Source organism: Gracilinanus agilis, chromosome 2 (assembly GCF_016433145.1).
Source record: "Gracilinanus agilis isolate LMUSP501 chromosome 2, AgileGrace, whole genome shotgun sequence".
Classification (NCBI taxonomy): domain Eukaryota; kingdom Metazoa; phylum Chordata; class Mammalia; order Didelphimorphia; family Didelphidae; genus Gracilinanus; species Gracilinanus agilis.
The window spans coordinates 302,550,643-302,571,407 of NC_058131.1; the positions used below are offsets into that span (position 1 = coordinate 302,550,643).

At 33.4% G+C, this 20,765-nt stretch overlaps 1 protein-coding gene across 2 annotated transcripts in view; it reads right to left on the minus strand.

Moving 5' to 3' along the window:
- PHKB (phosphorylase kinase regulatory subunit beta) overlaps positions 1 to 20,765 on the minus strand; it is a 231,915-nt gene that overhangs the window by 181,470 nt on the left and 29,680 nt on the right. For both annotated transcript variants that reach the window (XM_044664172.1, XM_044664174.1), the window contains exons 2-5: positions 19,532 to 19,621; positions 17,468 to 17,606; positions 14,010 to 14,109; positions 4,908 to 5,015 (exon numbers count right to left, since the gene is read on the minus strand). In XM_044664172.1, coding sequence (XP_044520107.1) covers positions 4,908 to 5,015; positions 14,010 to 14,109; positions 17,468 to 17,606; positions 19,532 to 19,621 — 437 coding nt within the window. The remainder of the gene's footprint in view (positions 1 to 4,907; positions 5,016 to 14,009; positions 14,110 to 17,467; positions 17,607 to 19,531; positions 19,622 to 20,765) is intronic.

Below are 20,765 nucleotides of genomic sequence, written 5' to 3' on the forward strand. Positions count from 1 at the left end.
TGTTACATATCATGCATTGTTAATATGCCAAAGGCTGTGAAGAGAGCACACCGTGAGACTGCATGAAGATCACTTCAGTGCCAAACAGCTTCTTTGCATGCTGTTTTATCTATTATTTGTTGGCCTTGACATCCACAGTGAATACCAGGGTGGTATTGTCCTCAATCTCAGTGGTCAAGGGAAATGATAATTACTTAGTGGTCAAACTCATTTTTCATAGGAATATTTTTCTAAGGATATGGAAGCTATCTTCAAAGCTAGAAGGCCTTAGGTTGCCAGCACAGAGTGGCAGAGGGGAACATTCTGGTCTTCTTTCTGTAGCTATAAGTATATCCTTCAATTCTTCTTGGCCCACAAGACCAAGGCTTTGTCTTGGCTTCTGTCCTGGGAGGCAGAGAGATATTCACTTTCTTTTTCTCTTTCAGTGCCATACTGAGGGAAAGGGCCATTTGACTGTTAATCGGCTTAATATAGCTAAGTAGAGAAGTGTTTAGAGCATTGGAGGCAGGGTCAGACATTCAGAGTTAAAATCCAGCCTCAGACTCTTAGCTATATGATACTGGGCAAATCACTTAGCCTCTATCTACCTCAATTTCCTCCTTATAAAATGAAAATAATCACAGTACTTGCACAGTTGTTGCGTGGATATGAAATATTCACAAAACATTTTGCAAGCTTTAAAGTAATATATGAATATCAGTCATTATTATTGCCATTGTTAAATTAGTAATAATATTGGTTTCATGTCTATGGTTCACTGAAACATAGTTTCTGGGTTTATCTTCATATTTTACTATTTGTTTTGTCATATAGAACAACTGCACTGGAAATTTTCTGATTCACATAATGTATAGCAAACTTTGTTCAGTTTTTTTTTTATGAAGGCCAGATTATAGGGTTTGCTTCTTAATATATTTTGTCATTCTCTTTTAATGGATTATTTAATACATTTATATTTAATGTTATGAGTCTTATACTTGTTTTTCCCCCATTTATTTCTCTAGTATTGTTTCTTTTCAATCTCTCTTTTAAGTCAGTATTTTGTCTCTGTGATTAGTTTTATTTGAACTACTTTGATGCTAACATATTCCCTTAGGCTTGTTCTCCTGCCCCCAATGTGATTTGCCTATTCTTTTCCCAAGTTCTTTGATTTTGTGTAAAATATTAATTTTTTAAATTATTTCTCTCCTTTTCCCCCTTTTCTTGCTCCAACTAATTAAATTCAAATTCACCTCTCCCATCAAACTATGTATTTTTATAATTTCTTTTACAATAGGTTTTTTGGTGAAAATTTGTTTTGTTCTCTTCATTATTTCTAAATGAATAAAAGAATGGAAAAAAATTTACTAGGCACTTATATTCCAAGCAAGTAAGCTGGCAAAAATATGGCAAAAGAGAAAGAAAAGCAAAAATGGAGCTGTCTTGGACTGATATAATAGAACTGAAGAGACACTCACCAATTAGAAGAGCAGAAGCTCTGACATCAAGAGCTTAGGAAATTAAAGAGTTAAGTTCTCCAGGGCATGGTCTCTGGTTCCAGTAGAAAAGTGACTGGCAAAGGTGTAGACAAGGAATGAAATAAATCATAGCTGGATCTGGTTTGCCTTGAAAAAGTAGATCATGAATCACTCATATATTGGTGGGTGATTTAAAGATTTTCAGAAATGACAGAGTACAATCTTCAGGGTATGTCTCTGTCCTGGCATCAAGGTGGTTGGCAAAGAGAAGCCCAGGAAATAAAGTGAAGCATGGTGGAAACCATGTCTGATGCCTGCTATATTCTCTTCTCTTCCAGTCTATTCAAAATGTTATTTCCTATTGGGTAGGGGTGCGCAGTGGGGAGTATACCCTTATTCATTCCTTTTTCATTCTGTATCTTATGGGGTTAAAACTTGTGTAGTACTTACTAAGTTTTAGGTGCCTCCTCCAACCAATTTCTATGTGACCGCCTTGGTAGATCTTTTTTTTTTTTTTGACATTTATTTACTTATTTTTAGAAAAATTTTCCATGGTTACATGATTCACGGTCTTTCTCCCCACACCCACACCCACCCAATATATAGCCAATGCATATTTCCACTGTGTTTTACATGTGTCATTGATCAAGACCTATTTCCATATTATTAATAGTTGCACTGGGGTGGTTGTTTAAGAGTTACATACCAAATCATGGTTCTTCCTTTGAATGTGAATAGCAATCTTTCTCATAAGTCCCTCAGAGTTGTCCTGGATCATTGCATTGCTGCTAGTATAGAAGTCCATTACATTCAATTTTTACCACAGTGTATCAGTCTCTGTGTATAATGTTCTCCTGGTTCTGCTCCTTTTACTCTGCATCAATTCCTAGAGGTCATTCCAGTTCACATGGAATTCCTCCAGTTCATTATTCCTTTGAGCACAATAATATTCCAACACCAGCAGACACCACATTTTGTTCAACCATTCCCAAACTGAAGCAAAAAGACTCCAGCAAGTGATCACAAGGGTTATTCATTATGATCAGGTGCAATTTATACTAGGAATGCAAGGATGGTTCAATATTAGGAAAACCATCCACATAATTGACCGTATCAACAAGTAAACAAACAAAAATCACACAATTATCTCAATAGATGCTGAAAAAGCCTTTGACAAAATACAACACCCATTCCTACTGAAAACACTAGAAAGTATAGGAATAGAATGTCCTTTCCTAAAAATAATAAACAGTATATATCTTAAACCATCAACAAGCATCATCTGCAATTGGGATAAATTAGAAGCATTCCAATAAGATCAGTAGTGAAACAAGGACACCCATTATCACCTCTATTACTTAACATTGTACTAGAAACACTAGCAGTAGCAATTAGAGAAGAAAAAGAAATTGAAGGTATTAAAATAGGCAATGAGGAGACCAAGCTATCACTCTTTGCAGATGATATGATGGTCTACTTAAAAAATCCTAGAAAATCAACTAAATAGCTGGTGGAAATAATCAACAACTTTAGCAAAGTTGTAGGATACAAAATAAATGCACATAAATCATCAGCATTTCTATATATTTCCAACACATTTCAGCAGCAAGAGTTAGAAAGAGAAATGCCATTTAAAATCACACTATACAATATAAAATACGTAGGTATCTATCTACCAAAACAAACACAGGAATTATACAAACACAACTACAAAACATTTTCTAAACAATTGAAACTAGATCTAAACAATTGGAAAAACATTGACTGCTCATGGGTAGGATGAGCTATAATAAAAGTTACCATTCTACCCAAATTAATTTACTTATTTAGTGCCATACCTATCAAACTACCAAGAAACTTCTTTACTGAATTAGAAAAAACTTTAACAAAGTTCATTTGGAAGAACAAAATATCAAGAATATTAAGGGAAATAATGAAAAAAAAATGTGAAGGAAGGTGGCCTAGCAGTACCAGATGTTAAACTGTACTATAAAGCAGTGGTCATCAAAAAAATATGGTACTGGCTAAGAGACAGAAGAGAGGATCAGTAGAATAGGCTTGGGGAAAGTGACCTCAACAAGACAGTCTATGATAAAACCAAAGAGCCTAGCTTTTGTGACAAAAATCCGCTATTTGACAAAAACTGCTGGGAAAATTGAAAACAGTATGGGAGAGATTAGGTTTAGAACATTTCACACCCTACACAAAGATAAATTCAGAATGGGTGAATGCCATGAATATAAAGAAGGAAACTATAAGTAAATTAGGTGAATACAGAATAGTATATTTGTCAGATCTCTGAGTAAGGAAAGATTTTAAAATCAAACAAGAGTTAGAAAAATTACAAAATGTAAAATAAATAACTTTGATTACATCAAATTAAAAAGTTTTTGTAGATCTTATCTTTTCTAATTTTTTCCTCATATATTTTAATCATAGAAATATAAACTTACATAAAGAAATGAATCATGGAAACATGGAAAATAATTTAAAAAATAATAATAAAATAAAATATTTGTTAAAAGTAAATGCTGATGGGTGTACATAGAAAATATATCATGAAAATAAAAGGCATAAATAAACCAAAAAACACCCTGCACAATTTTCCAAAAGTAATATAACCCTCTCTAATCCTTGATCCCCAATTCAGAGAGATATACATTGGTAGGCTCTGCCCATCAACTTCAAATCAAAGTCTGAACAGTCTTTCTTCATCTTTCCCAAGAGGATTCTCAGATGGTGAAGTTCCCTAGACATCATTTTTAAGAATGTACCTTTGCTGATTCTATCTATGCCAAACTCTTCTTGTGTTAAAAGACCTAAAGGAAAGCTTTTCTAAAGTTTATTGGGAGCATTTCCAGTGTAGGATTCATTAGAAGATACATACTCATCATATATGATGAGAAATTAAAAAATAGGTAAAATTTACCTATATTCATGGGAGGACAACTTGTTTGAAGCACTAGAAGATATGGACCTAATCCATTGTGCCTGACTCTATGGCAAGATACACAAAGCTCAAATGATGTATTAGTGCTCATGAAGATGCATAAAGAACCGGAGGACAACTTTTAAATACATGGGGAATATCTTCTGAGGAGGCATTCTAAAAAGATGAAGGAGGCAGTGAGTTTATACTATTGGAGGGGATCCCTACAATCATGAGTCCACAATTTTGTAGCTACTGATATACCCTAACTACAAAGCAAATGACTGAATGAGCAGAATAGTCATCAAAGAATAATTGCACATATAGGTATTTAAATAATAGGATCTAAAAAGTAAGATGAGAACTCAAAAGATCACCTGGTCCAAACCTCTCAAAATACAGATTCAGGTTTTTCTGCTGAAAATATGTATACGTCTTAAGAAAGAAAATAGTCAATAGACTTTTATTAGCAAACTCTGTAAGTTCTAAATATAAATAATACAAGCCAATTTTCCTTTTACCTGAAGATGACCATATTCCTCATAGGAAAAGACCTCATCTCCTGTATGTACATTGAAAATAGAATGGAGACATGTTGTTGGGCGCGGGTCTTGTTTAAATTGCTGAACCTGTAAGCAAAAGCAAAATAAAATTAAAATAAGAACAGACATTTGAACATTTATCTAAGTTTAGAGAACTCCAATTGTCTTTTTATAATAATTTCCTAGTAAAGACATTCATGATTCAAAGAAATAATGCAAGGCAGAAATATATACAATTTACTAAACTGGACTATATTCAAAAGAGGAAGTACTATAACAAAGAAAGGACTCTTAAATGGTAATTTAATATCAATAGTTAATATTGTGCTAAATAGATGCAATTTACTAAATACAATAGCTCAAGTACAGGGTACATGCTAATATAGCAGTTAGAGCTTTTATAAGTTTCATGCTTTATTTCTATTTCAAATATCACATAATGGTTTATCCTGTACTACAATGAACTTCATAGATTTCTACTTCATTGCACTTTGCTTTTTTTAAATGATCATGTGACCCAGTCCTAGTAGAATGTGCTTTAGGAAACAGCTACTGCCCCACTCTAATTCATTAGTTATTCTGTACTTAGCAAAAATTTAAATACACAGTTTAGATATCAAATTTCAATCTCTGTTTCCACCTGAAATTATTCATTTCCCTTTCATACCTGCTTCTCAGTATTGAGGCAATCTTAGGAGAACAAAGACCACACCTTTTATTTATCTTACACAACATTATGAGCATTCAAAGAATATTAAATAATATATCATTTGCTTCAAGTCTCTATATATCAAATCCTTTCCATTATACAAAGGGCATACAATGGATGATTTACTCAATAAAAAGCAAATTAATTTCTTCTTTGAATAAGCTGAAGTGATGACTTAATATCTGTGTAGTCAAGATTTTGCCATAATAATCATACCAATCTTTTCCAATGTGTTAAGAAGGCCACAAAGGAAATTTAAATATTGTCTTTCATATAACTTACAAATTCAGCTAACAATTATCAAAGAAATGATGAATGGACTCATAGAGCAGCAAATAAAATGCAAAGCCTGAGTTAAGGGAGACCTGAATTCAAATCTGACCTCAGATTCTTAATAGCTGTGGGACTCTGGGCAAATGACTTAACCCTATTTGCCTCAGTTTCCTCATCTGTAAAATGAGCTAGAGAGAAAATGTTAAGCCACTTCAGCATCTTTGCCAAGAAAACCCCAAATGGGGTCACACAAAAACTGACAGGACTGAAACAATTAATCAAACAATAATAACAATGGAGCATAAGGACTTAGGTGGGAATATGGACTTTTCTCTCACATAAAAACATTACTTATTTGAGGTTTCCCTAAAAATTCTAGAAACTAGAATATCACTCCAGTCAACTTAAAGCAAGTGGCAAGGAGAATGTTTACCTATCATTTAAAACCTAACCTAGATATCACATTCTCTAAGAAGTCTTCCCTAATTACCTTGATTTATAATGACTTTTTCTCCCTCAGCCCTCATGTAGATTCTTACATGTAGAGCCAGAAGGAATGCTTAGAGACAGCTTAGTCCAATGCATTCATTTCATTTTATACATTAGGGGAACTGGGGCACACAGTTTAAGTGACTTTCACAAAGTTATACAAGTGGTATCTGAGGCAGCATTTGAACTTAGGGCCTCTGATGCCACAGTGTTTTTTCCACTGTACCACGTGGGCAGATAACAACAAAGAAGCCTCCTTTATAACTCTAATGAATTTATCCCAGGCTGTTGCTCATTGTGCCTATATAGATTAAGTGTCCCATCACCCTACAATACTTAAAATTCCTCAAGATGATATTTCATCTGATATCTGACTTTGCCAGTGCCTACAAGAGTACTATATACGTGGTAGACCATGGCTGCTCTTAAAGAATCCATTTGGATAATTATGTGGTTGACCTACCACCAACTTCAGAAGATTGTTTTGAAGACCAAATGAGATAATACTTAACAGGATTGGGGACATAGTAGGTGCTTAATAGAGGCTTGTTCTTCTGTCTGCTACCCTTTACTCACACTATTTTGCCAATCTCTCTACGTTCTATGCAACATTCCAGGCTGTATCACATACATACTTTAATTACCCTATGTGAATCAAGAAGCATAAATATTTTAATATATAATAAAGCAATTGTTTCTGCAAATATGTTGTTAATTTGCCATTTTCAACTGTCCTTACTACATACAAGAACTCACCATGAGAATTTAAATGTAATCATTATATCAGGGGAAACAGCAACTACTAAATGATTAAAACCTCTCAAAAGGGAAATTGTATAACTCTGCTTTGAGTTTTGAAGCTGTTAAAATAACTAATTTAGAATCTCAAAAAAAATTCAATTCTACAAACTTTAAAGATTAATGAGGTATGGTGTCTGGTAATTTAAAAAACAAAACAACAACTAAAACTCTTAAGGGAATAGTCAAGAGAGATCTTTGGCCGATATTTCTATCATGCCCAGAAAGTAGAGCTAAAAATAATGATTAAAGGAATCACTTTTTAGACTAAAGTAGACACAGAAAAAATTTACTCCCATTTTGCTAAGAAATTTTAGTTTGCTTTTTCCTAGAAGTCTATCTTTGCAAATAAACAATATTTTTTCCTTTAGGCAAAGGCAAACTAGTATATTTGCAGCTATTATTTAGTCACAGCCTTGAGATACTCAACTGAAAAAAATTTCAGAGTTAAGATGTTCCTGACAGGGTAACATTTATAAAATGATACTGATGTTTCTAGTGACTCCAATCTTCCACATCCTGATCCCAAAATTCAATCTGCCATATCTTAGCTCCATGCATTAGTATAGACTATAGATCCACAACCCAAAACTGTACTTCTGTACCATATCCCACTGTTAAATTTCCCTTTTTTCCTCCAAAGCTTAGAATGTGGGTTTTAGCTTCCATAAAAACTTCTATAATTTTCCTCAAGTTGAAAAATCACTTTCCTTACACAAATTTTCCTTGTGGCACACCTAGGGTTTAACTTAGAGGAGGGAAGAAATACAATACCTGACAGTCCTATATCATATAAAATATAGACTGACCACAATTTACTAACATCATATATAATCTTTTTAACAAGATCTACATGCCTAGATCAATTATAATGAGGAGAGACTTTAAACTCTCCCATAAATTACTCAATATTATGATCATTAACAAATATATTTCTTAATCTAGACACAACAGAAAACAAAGCGAGTCAAACCAGTGGTCTCCAAAACAGAAGCATGTACCCTTAGGGAACTTAGGGAACTGTGGCATGAAGCTAAGTGGTATAGGAAGAAGGGTCACATTCCACTCTCCCTGGCCAGTCAATTATAGGTTTACGTAAAACAACTTTACCCACCCCTTTCAGTAATTATACCAGCAAAACTCTCTTTTCCCACACATATCCTGGGTCCCCAACCCTATTCCCCAGGTCACTTTATAGCTAGAACATACTTTTTTCAGGAGGCAGGCTCTGTATACTAAGTCAGTGTCTGATAAGATACAACCCTTTTTATTTTTAATGGTACCAAGTGAAACATAAAGGACAAGCAGTATGGACAAGTTAAGATTTGCTTTATAGTTCTCATTGCATATATTTTATCCCAAAACTACTCTTTTCCAAATTTACCTAATTCCATTAAGATACCACAGTGTTTCCAATCACTTAGGTTCACAACTCTGGTATCATGATCAACTCTTCATACTCCCTTAAAATAAATATCTAATCAAATGAAAAAGTTTATCTTCCAATGATCCAATGTACTTGATCTTCTCTAATTTTTCTCTAGGTACTCTGTCACTACCAAGACCAATACAGTTGGCAACTTTAAAAATTCTGACTACATTCACTTTAAATAAAATAGGGGATGGGAAGGGAGAAATACCTTTTCTCAGTAAATATTATAATAAGTCAAAGAATTTGGGAACTTGCAGTCACAGGAATATAAACCTCATGGGGATTTTCAAGGAGCTTAATAGGTACAGAAAAGGACCTTGGAGTTTTGTCTTTTTAAGAAATGGATTTTTTTACATGCATGAATCTTCTATTATTCAACGTATATTGTATTTCTGCCAATACTTAAGAGGATTCATAATTTCAATCGTGTGAACATTCCCGCCAAGACGCTTGTCATATGTCTATAATGCTAATTTCATTATTGCCTGTGGCCAAAAACAATGATTCAACTCAGGCCAACATTCTGGTGGTGGGTCTCTTAAAACCTAGGATGATTCTTGAATAATACATACATGATACACTGTGGGACCTATATTCTGAGCCTTTTAATTTTGATGGAATCTATCAGATAGTATGTTCTCCAGAGAGAGCCTTTGAGAAGCAAAGGTCATGCCAAAAGGCATTGGAAAACATTTTGCCATTGATAATATTGCATATTGTATTACATATTTAAAATGAATCAGTACATTTTATTAAATTAATCAATTGGCATTTTAGGTGAAGACTGTAAATTATTTGTTAAAGTATCTAAGGCTGATGAAAAATATACTATAATTTTGAATAATTTAATCTTGGCATGTAAATTACTATAACGTAGTCTCACAGTGTACTTTAATTCAAACATTTTGCCTTTGATAATATTGCATATCATATTACATCCAAAGATTTGACTCATGCTTTTACAAAACTCATGCTGACTCTGTTTTTGCACAATTTTAGCAATGGCCCAGATAGCTGAAATATGTAGTATCAAGGAGTATAAAAGTGACAAATTCAAGTTAGCTTAGAGAATTCAAACTAACACAAGGTAAATTTGTACTACAATCTGCAAAGAAACAGATATGGCTACACAATAATAAAACTAGGTTTGGATAATTCTTGGAATAGACCATGTAACAAATGTTTCAGTCAAATAAATAGATGGGGCTCAAGCCACCCAATTTGGTCAGAAATTATTTGAAATTCAGGTTTTTGACAATTCTTCTTGAGAGAGAAATGACAGAGTATAGATTAATACAAATGAGAAGTTAGTTTAAAAAAAAATAAAGCTTAAAAGATAAAAAAAGCTAATAGCTAAATACTCCCAAAGCATCTAAGCTGATAAATTTTTCATATTCAGATACAATCTCACATGCTATCATTTCTCATAATCAATAAAGTGAATGCTTTTAATCATTAGATCAATGTATTCTGCAATATACTACTTTTAAGTGTAACATCTGAAAATATTCATTGAGATAGTAATCTGAAATGTCTTTTTTTTAGTTTTTTAAAGTTATATATATATATATATATATATGAATATATATATATAGGGGGGGATGGGGTTAAAGTTTTTATATATCTCCATATCAACTAATAATGAATTGCTCTGTGAGCTGATAGTTTTATTTTCCAAATTCTCAAGGCATAATATCATAGTGATAAATAAAATTTTTGTCTTCAATTAAAGGTCTTAAGGGAAAACAGAACAAACACAATTATAATTTTTTGGCCCTTTGTTTTCAAAACAGAGTACTTAAAACTCGAAATATGGGTGGCAGATGATAAAATATAAAAAGAATTTATAGGCAATTTATCGTTGAGCAATTATGTGCCTCCCTTCATGTTAGGTACTATAAAGTTAAAAGTTTATATACCACTTTGGTCTCTACTCTTAAGAAATTTAAAAGGTGAAGGCTTTCTATGAAAAAAGGGGAATACTCAAATTTATTCATGTATATAAAACATTCATTTCTAAACATTACTATAATGAAAATAAAACTAAAATAAAATGGACACTAAGATATGTTTAAATTGCAAGGTTGCAATATTCATGCTGGTTTCTTGAAAAAAGCTGTTTATCCACAACCAGGGTTCCATCTCAATCTTCACAACAAGGTCAAGACTGTAACTAAAAGTGTTAAACTCTTGGCCAGTAGTTAATCAGTCCACAAAACTCCCAAGTGAACCAGACCAGATTATAATTGAGATGGTACAGTTGGGTAGCTCAGCAGATAAAGAGCCAGGCCTGGAGATGTAAGGTCCTGAGTTCAAATGTAGCTTCAGATATTTCCTAGCTAGGTGACCCTGGGGAAGTCACTTAACCCCAACTGACTAGCCTTTACTACTCTTCTGCCTTGGTACTGTAGAAAATATAAGTAAGGGTAATGGAGACACCAGGGATATTATAATAAAACTAGGTGATTGTGGGTACACACACTGGGGTTTATGAGAGACTAGACCTGGACATGGAGACCAGAACAGCCAAGCTGCTCCTAACTGACAAAGGGACAGTTGACCAACTGTCTCCCTGGGCCAGAGGCTTTGAATCCAACAGGCAAGGTAACAGGATATAACTGGTTTTAATTATGAACAACTAAAAGGTGGGATAGGGATGTCTACTCTAAAACCTTAAATCTAATGACAAAACCCACAGGGAAAGGGGAGGACTTATTTCTACACTAACTAAGTGATCTAAACAAACAGGGCCTAAGGAGCTGTAATGGAGTCTCTGAGTGACTGCCTCAGTCTGGACCTGCCAGACTTGAGCAGCACAGTTAGGGGCTTTGTGGCTTTGGGATTCTCACTGCAATCCAACGATGATCTCTGGATGCCAAGAGCCAAGGTGGTCTCAGGTACCAAGTAGGGAGGGTTTGCTTGAAATTCTGTCCACCAGATCTCAAACTTCTCCTCTTCCCTTGGCACAGCACTGTTGATCTTGTCTCTTTGCTAGATGCCACCACCACACAGGATCCCAGGGGAAAATTAGGATGCAGGATGTCCTTTTACTCTGAGTTCTCCCAGGGCTAACCACAGTTTGTGCTAACCCCCTAATGGAGTGAAAGACAATGATGGGAAATTCTCAGATGTGGTGCTGGGCTTTTCGGAGCTTGAAGGGTATTTCAAAAAGCATCCATACTTTGGAGCAGTAGTTGGACGAGTGGCTAACCGAATTGCCAAAGGGACATTCGCTATAGATGGGAAGGAATACAAGTTGGCCATTAACAAAGAACCTAATAGTCTACATGGAGGACNTGCTAACCCCCTAATGGAGTGAAAGACAATGATGGGAAATTCTCAGATGTGGTGCTGGGCTTTTCGGAGCTTGAAGGGTATTTCAAAAAGCATCCATACTTTGGAGCAGTAGTTGGACGAGTGGCTAACCGAATTGCCAAAGGGACATTGGCTATAAATGGGAAGGAATATAGCAAAAGCCTCTTTGATGACATAGGTTTCCCCTTTATAAAGGGGATCTATTTTATGTATATATATATATATATATATATAATATTAATGATTAAATTATATAATAATATATATATATAATATAAAATGTATGTAAATATATATAAATATATTATAAAAGGGGATATATATGTTTCAAGGAGCTCCAAGTAATCAAATGGGTTGAAGTAATCAAAATGATAGCTGTTATGTTAATTAGTCAGATTCTTAATACTGGTGATCTAAAATAACTGAACTCCAGGCTATGCTTAAAGGACAGCTCTGGAACCTGTGCTAATGAAGGCAGCAAGGAATACCATTCACTGTGATCCAAGATCTCTCCCCCTAGACCAGGTAAAATAACTGGGGAACATTTAAATCTTGACTTTACATTTTTCTTCTTTCCCTCTTTTTTTTTAATCCCTTTCTCCCCATGCCTAAACTTTGAGTAAAAAGAGTTTCCGACTCCCCTTCTGGCTATTACATCCTTATCCCACTTTACCTTCATAAAAACTGCACCCAAGTCACCAAGAGATCCAAACTAGGGACATTAGGCACTTATATTTCATATTATCTGCCTATAAGATGGTAGGATAATGGGTTTAACCCATCTCTAAGGTCAGCAAAACTGTATTATCTTCCTCAGTTTTGTAAGAGTGAAATGGACTAAACTAAAAGCTTCATGGAGTTGATCTGTTGGGAGTAGAGTTGGGTATTGGATACCAACTCTACGTCTAGCTGCCAGAAACTTTTATTTTCTCGAATAACAGAATTGCCAGTATTTGTATTGTGTTGATGATCTTTAGAATAACAGAAATGCCAGATGACTTTGTTATGCATTGAAAAAAAAGCAGTATTTTAATTAAACTAAAAAAGAATACCACATACATCCCACAACAATGTTAAAAGGAGAAAAATGTATATGGCAGGTCTGCTCTCAAGTAAATAGTAAGAAAACCATAGAGAGAAGTAGTAGCATTTGGTTCTGTACCTTTTTAACTCACTTAAAAAGTATTGTAGTAAATTATATTTATCTGTGTTTGAACTATATCTCCAAACTTGACAAAAGATAGGTATCTTACTTTCTGTCGTCCCCAGAGACTAATGCAAAGCTTGGCAGAAAGTAGGCAGTCTTCATAAAATGTTCTAGAATTCTGTCTCATCCGACAAATGAGGAATTGGGAGAGACTAAGTCTAGGAAAGGTTAAATAGCCTGCCCAAGGTCATATAGTATGTAAGCAGCAGATGTGAAACTAGAAACCATGTTGGTAGTCCTTAAGTTCCAATTCTTTCCACTATAAACCACTGAGAACTGTATCTTGTCTTCTGTTGTTTCTGGCTATTCTGAAATTGGATCCTTGAATTTACCTCCTGCTTCACCAAATATATTATAAGAGGGGTGCTTTGATTTCCTACTTGAAACAGAAAGAACAGTTTGGCTCACACATCCTTAGGAAATCACAGAAATAGTATTTTAAACACACACACAAATACACACACATACTCTCAAATTCTTCTTTTTTGAATAGCTATTTCTATAATTATTATATCACTAAGCTTAACAAAATAAAAATCTTGAGCCTTCTATACATTGTTTCAAATTCTGTAAGATGATCATTTCAAGTAAAATTTTTTACTATATAAACTACATTGATTAATAAAGTGACAAAAGAAAGTGTGAAATATAATTCTGAATTGATTCTGACAAAAATGTCTTGCTGATTTCAAACAGGTGGGCTCAGGAGGCTGCAACAGCATTTACTTAACTGGACTGTCCTATAATACTGCTTTGCTTTTTGAAAGGCAATTTCCCCCCAGAAAATACTATTGCTAATGGTTAATTTAATCTTCCAGAATTTAACTGAGAAGTTCCATCCGTACTGCACTGTTTTACCTTATCAGCCTGGCGCATGTAGCAGTAGAGAATTCCTCTCATACATTTTATAGCTGAATGCTCCAGCTCATGGGTCCTTCCCTTGTCATCATCAATGCGCCTGGTTGAGAGAGATAATTCACGAAACAAATTGGAAATGCATTTGAAAAGAAAGCAGTGCTTTACATAATTAAGTATTTAACTATTCAGTTAATCCTGTATTACAGTGATGTCCACTAATTCTGTCACAGTTAAAGACCACCTTTTTTATTTGTTTTTCCTTTTCTTTATTAAAAACAATTTATTATTAATTTTTATTTTTAAATCATATATATATGTCGGGGAAAGAGAGAAAGAGAACAAATATATTTTTAAAAATCTAACATTATACCCATTATTTTAAACACATAGTCCAGTATCTGCAAAGAAGGTAGAGTAGGTCCTTCTCATATTTCTTAGGGGTCAAGCTTGATCATTATAATTTTACAACATTCAGTTTCCCATTTTGATTTCTCCTATTGTTCTTTATATTTACATTATAATATAATTGGTCATGGTAATAATTGTGTATATTGTTTTACTTTTTTGTTTATATCACATTATCTTAGTTAAATATATCTTCTCGTGCTTTTCTACATTCATAATGGCTAATCATTTCTTGCACTATATTTTATCATATTCATGAACCACGGATTGGCTATTTTCCAAAAAACAGACATCTACTTGATTTCCAGTTGTTTCCTATTATAAAAAAATGCTGCTATAAATAGTTTGGTATATGTGAAGCCAGTCTTTTTATATTACATACATTATGGTCAAATGAAATTTCTCACTTAAATATCAAATCTTTTTGAAGACAACACAAGATAAATACATTGTACCATTGTCATTGTCATTGTCAGGTATCAATATTTTAAAAGAGGCAAATTTCTGCATGGAAATCAGGAAACAATGAAGGAAACAGCATGTATAGGTAATAATGGACTCAGATAAATGTTTTGATTACATCTAGTTCTTTATAAAAGAAGTTTGTACATATTACATACATAAGTTGATATTTTCTAAATTATGTAAAAAGTAACTAGGGTGCAGGTTAGACTATGTAAATAATTTGCTATTCTCTATCACAAACTCCAGAATGGAATTACTATTTTTCCAGAAAATTCCTATCTTTTCCATTTCAGTATGGAGTACTATTGTATTTTCCTCATACTTGTTTGTGAAAATAATATGTGGAATAGAACTTCCCCTGCTTGTTTCTTTTACCTTTAGAAGAATAAAAATATCCTTCAAAAATGAAAGGAATTGATATATAAAATAATGGATAAGTATATTAAAAATGGGTCAATACTTTTATAAAAATTGCTTGGAAGGGATAATCATATAGAAGTAATACTGTTGATAAGGGGGAAATATCCAGATTTACTTACTAAGTCTTAGAATGAGGACAAATAGAGCCACAAGAGACTAGCCTGACTGACCATACTCCTGGAAGTCATTGTCACATGTGGCTATCTTTACTACACCAAACAAATAAGTGCAAAAAACAAACCAAACAAATAAGTGCAAAAAACAAACACAAAAAAAAACATTCCACAGAACTTAAATACTGCTGAGAAATTTCAGGAGTGACCTTATTCTTCCATGGACTAGTTTTATGGCTAAGTAAAAGTCAGGGAGTGATCATAGTGGATTGATTATTAAGGAAACTGCCTGGCAAGAGAAACATATAGCACTAAAATTGTCTAGGATGTAGGCTGTGGTCAAAAATATAACCTGTTCCCATGTCTTGGCTTGGTGCAAACGCCTCTCTGTACCCACCCTCTCCCTAACTCCTTAGTGATCCAGAATAACTTCTGAGGTAACCAGTGAAAATTAAACAAAAAGTGACTTTTAAAATCAATCTCAAATATTTATAGTAGTGCTTTTTGAGCTGGCAAAGAAATGGAAAATGAAGGGGGTACCCATGAGTTGGGGAATAATCAAAAAAGTTAAGATACATGAATATGACAATATTATTGTGCTATAAGAAATTATAAATCAGATGATTTCTGAGAAACCTGAGAAATGTATGTGAAAGGTTACAGAATGAAGTGAAGAGAACAAGGAGAACAATGTATAAAAGAGCAACAACTATAAAAATAAGCTACTTCGAAAGATTTAGAAAATATGATCAATGCAATAACCAACAATGGTTCCAGAGGATTAATAATGAAACATGCTACCTACCTCTTCACACAAAGAGGGAGCAGACTCAGAATGAGGTATACTTTATTTGGACATAGCCAATGTATGAATCTTTTTTGCTTGACTATACATATTTGTAAACAAGGATTTAGTTTTTCTTTCTTTCTCAGTGAAAGGGATAGATGGCAGATTTTTACAGATGATTACAATAAATAAAATTTAAATTAAAAAATTCATCTGTCACATTATGTTGTCATTAAAACTATATAAAATTTTGTTCTATTGTTAACTTCTTATCTATGCAGTTCAGCACAATGAACATATTTGACATAATCAAAATAATAAATCATATACTATAGAGACCTGACTTGGCAAAATGTAAGTCCAATCTCCTCCTATAGAAAATAAAGGAGCATGATATGACCAACAAGGACTAGATATTTTTCTGATTCTCATAATATCTCAAATCTCTCCAACACTTCTCCCACTGCCTACCAAAATTCCAAAATTGCTCTGTGTAGATAATCTATACAAGATTATCCATAAGCTTGCAACAAAATTTAGTTCAATACCTCAAGCCCACTTTCTTCCTCAGAGATCAAAAATCCAAATGAAAGAAATTGGTTCAAGCTTTGATAGCTTTGTGGCAGCATTTTGGGCTATAGGAGGGCTCAACTCAATAAGAGAGCTCAACTCCATAAGAGAGAGCTCAACTTTATATCTTGAACTCTACCTCTCTTCTAGGTGCCAAGGATCTCCAGTAATCGAAAGACAAAATTTTTTTTTGGACTATAAAAGCAACATAGAAGTATTCTGGGCATTAGGTCAAAAAAGCAAGGAATGGAAGGAAGAGAGAGAGAGAGAGAGAGAGAGAGAGAGAGAGAGAGAGAGAGAGAGAGAGAGAGTGTGTGTGTGTGTGTGTGTGTGTGTGTGTGTCTTGGGGATGATGGAGTGCTATGGAACACTGCACTGCAACTGAGAGAAAGAGTCAAGCTTGCAGGTATGGCCTGTTCCAAAAATAGTCATATGAGCAGAGACAAGGCTGGTGAATTGTAAATTACCAAGTTAAGTGTGGAAGAAAAGTGAGATGAGTTAAGATCCATCCCCCAGGAAAACTTCCATTAGAAGGGAGAGTCAGAAAGTAATAATTATTAATTAACAAAAAAAGCTTCCAAACAAAACCTAGAAGTACTTATTTTATTATATATTTTAATTTAAAATTTATTATGTTTTATTATAAATAGGTAATATTTAGCCTGACTAAGAGTTACAAGTCAAGGAAACCCACTTACCTATAAGCAAGTGCTAATGCCCAGGCACTAGCTGCACAATAAAGGCTATCTTGAATCTTTGCCTTTTGGTCATCACCACAAGTTTTTGTGGGAAAGAGGCCAGTGGTTGGACTTTGATATAGCAACACCGTTGATTTAACTGAAATTGAAAACAAAACCCCAGAATGAATAAAGAATTTATTCATTTTCCTTGAATAAAATGCTTATACCCTAATTTTAGAATCATATCCTGTTTTTCTAAGTTATTTTTATTCTTAATTGTATAAAGGGCAATATTGAAATAGTTTTTCCCATCATGAAATTTATGTAGATGAAAGGGTAGATGATAAAAATCTTCTCAATTAAAGTCACTTCAATTTAAATACCATTTTTTCTTCCTTTTGCATCCTTGTTCCTTAGCAGAGTAGAAAGAAGTGTTAAATATAGTTTAGCTGTATCAAAAACTAGATAGATGAATTTAGAAGTTAAAATGACTTCATGCTCTCCTTTGCTGATGTTCCTTTGTCAATAATTTTGCTGACAATTTCAAAAAGGTTGAGTAGTTGAGGATTACCCATTAGAAGTCAATTCAATATACTTCTCCAACTAAGGAAACAAATCAGTTTCATTGAGAAAAGCCTGAAATAGATGAATGGCAAAGAGCAGCATAAGTTTGCTACTGCCACTGTGAATGGTGATGAGTAAATTGGACTGCCACTTTCTCTATAGGGATGGCAAAAGCAATGAACCTACAAAATGATAAAATGTCAATTGATCAAACAACAACCCAGAACTCCAGGTGCTTTGTCAAGTAAAGAAGCGTTTTGTCCCTGTCCTTCACACTAGAAGATCAGTTTTGCTTAATATATCATAAGTTCTGTTTCAGCACTTTACTATTCTCATATGATCTGAGATAACAGCTGCACGTAAACAGGATATTTTTTAAAATTCTATTTAAATAAATAGCAGGCTGAAGTTAATTTCTGATTCTCTTTTTGTTTATGAGTCCTAAAAATTGGAAAGCAAACATGCATAATGGCATTTCATAAAAAGCCATTTCATTTCTATTTTTCAGTCTCTAAATGGATGACTGCTATTCCTCCAAAATGTATTAAAATCAAACTAACCTAGTTTTTTGTTATCAAAGCAATAGGATAGTTTTCCAATTCTGAGGATACTATATTCTTCCACAGAATTTGTCATGAAAAAGCATGCTGTTTCTTTTTCTCCAAATGAATTTATTTCATAGATGAGATGTAAATACTTTAAGTTGCTTAAGTGCAGGAGATTTTAATAATTTTTTTTGATAAAGAACTTTGTCCCAAAGGATCTTTATAATTTAAAAAAAGCACACATTTCAATTCAATCCAAATCAAACACATACATTAAAAGTCAAATATATACAAAACACTGTGGTAGATGATCAGAATAAAAGCCAGAAACCAAACAATTCCTATTGAAAATGAATTGACAATCTATTAGGAGAAAAACATACATGAATAATTAAACAGAAAGTAATTTGAAAAGGAAGAAAGCATTAAAAAAGGGCTGGAGAAAGATTCATAGAAAAATTGATACTCATGAGTACTGATATACATATATACAGATATGCATAAAAACATACATAAGAAGTTAAAAACCAACCCATTCCCTACTTCCATAAGGACCCTTGATTTATAGTAAAAGCCACTCTTCAAGTCCATCTACAAAGTGGTATAAGGACGGTAATCTACATTGGTAGAGGCAATTCTTACACTGATAAAACTATATAACCTTAAATTATTGGAATATTAAATCAAATACATTCAAATAGGTTCTTATATTTGCTTTCTCAGAAGAACAAAGGGAAATATTTCTGGAAAGGAGGTGCTGTTAACAATTTCCCAATCATAGTAACAGATGGGACAGAAATGAATTTTTTCATCTACTTATAAATGCATGTGCACCTTCTTAGTGCATAAAAGACCCAACAAACCAAATGCCAGAAATAATACTTTCGTAGAAAAAGATAAAATAGGTATGTAAAAGAATAACTACTAAAAATAGGGGTGTTCAGAACACTTTTATTCCACATACTTTGCTTACCAATTTTGTAATAATGATCCAATTTATCCCACAGAGTTTCATTGTCAGGTCTTGGAAGGTTAATGCTTTTAAGAGGTTCATAAACTGAGCCTAGAAAAAAAATTCCATTAAATTCCATATTTTCACTCAAAAATATTAAAAAAGACACACCTCTATACAACTTAGCTCCTTCTAGCTATTTCATTCTCATGCAAATTATTTAATTATAGAGCATCTTATCCTGTGGAGGAGAGGGGACACTAGTAATATTACATTTAAGTCAATATAAGAATCCAATACTTAACTGCTTACTTATATTCACCCTAAAACCCATAATACACATGTGCTAGTCATAAAGATATCAGTTAAATACTTTCCAAGGCTTCTTTGAGAAGAGCATCTTATGATGATGTAAAAAAGAATTTAAATAATATTTCTATATTTAATATTATTAATTATAAGAAATAAAAGCCTCCAAGTGCTCAAAAGAAATGTAAGGCATGAACAACCATATATGAAAAAATACTCCAGATTACTAAAAATAAGAGAACAGCAAATTAAAATGACTCTCAAATCCCACATCCCAACTATCAGACTGGCAAAAATGGCGGAAGACAGGAAAAAAGGGAGGAAGGAAGGAAGGAAGGAAGGAAGGAAGGAAGGAAGGAAGGAAGGAAGAAATAGGAGAATAAAACATGCCATACTATAAAGGAAAACACTTTTTGAAAGATTTAAGAATTTGAATCAATGAAGCAACCAATCATATGAATATGAATGAAATCATGTCTCCTACCTCCCCAGCAAAGAGGAGACTAGAAATACATTATGAGACACATTTTTCAGATATAGCCAGTGTATAGATTTGTTTTGCTTGACTATATTTGATAAAAGGGATTGAAAGGAAGGGTAGGCATAGAAAGAGGAGGCATGCAAGGAGAAAGGAAGAAGTGATACTAATAGCAAAAAAAAAAAAAGGGGAGAGAATAAAAAACTCTGTGAAATATTTAAAAAATTTCTTTTAACTAAGCAAAAGGAAATTCAGGAATAGACCAAAGCAGGCTAATGCTGGCACTATTCTGTTAAATTTATTATATAGTTTAAAAAAGAAGCTAAACAAACACAACACTTACTGTTTCATATGCAAACCTCTTATTCTGCTCTATGTATATAAAATATTCATAATAAGTTTTTAAAAAACAGTTTATAAGAACTTAAAATGCAGCAAATATAAAAGAAAATTGTCCCTTTCCACTAA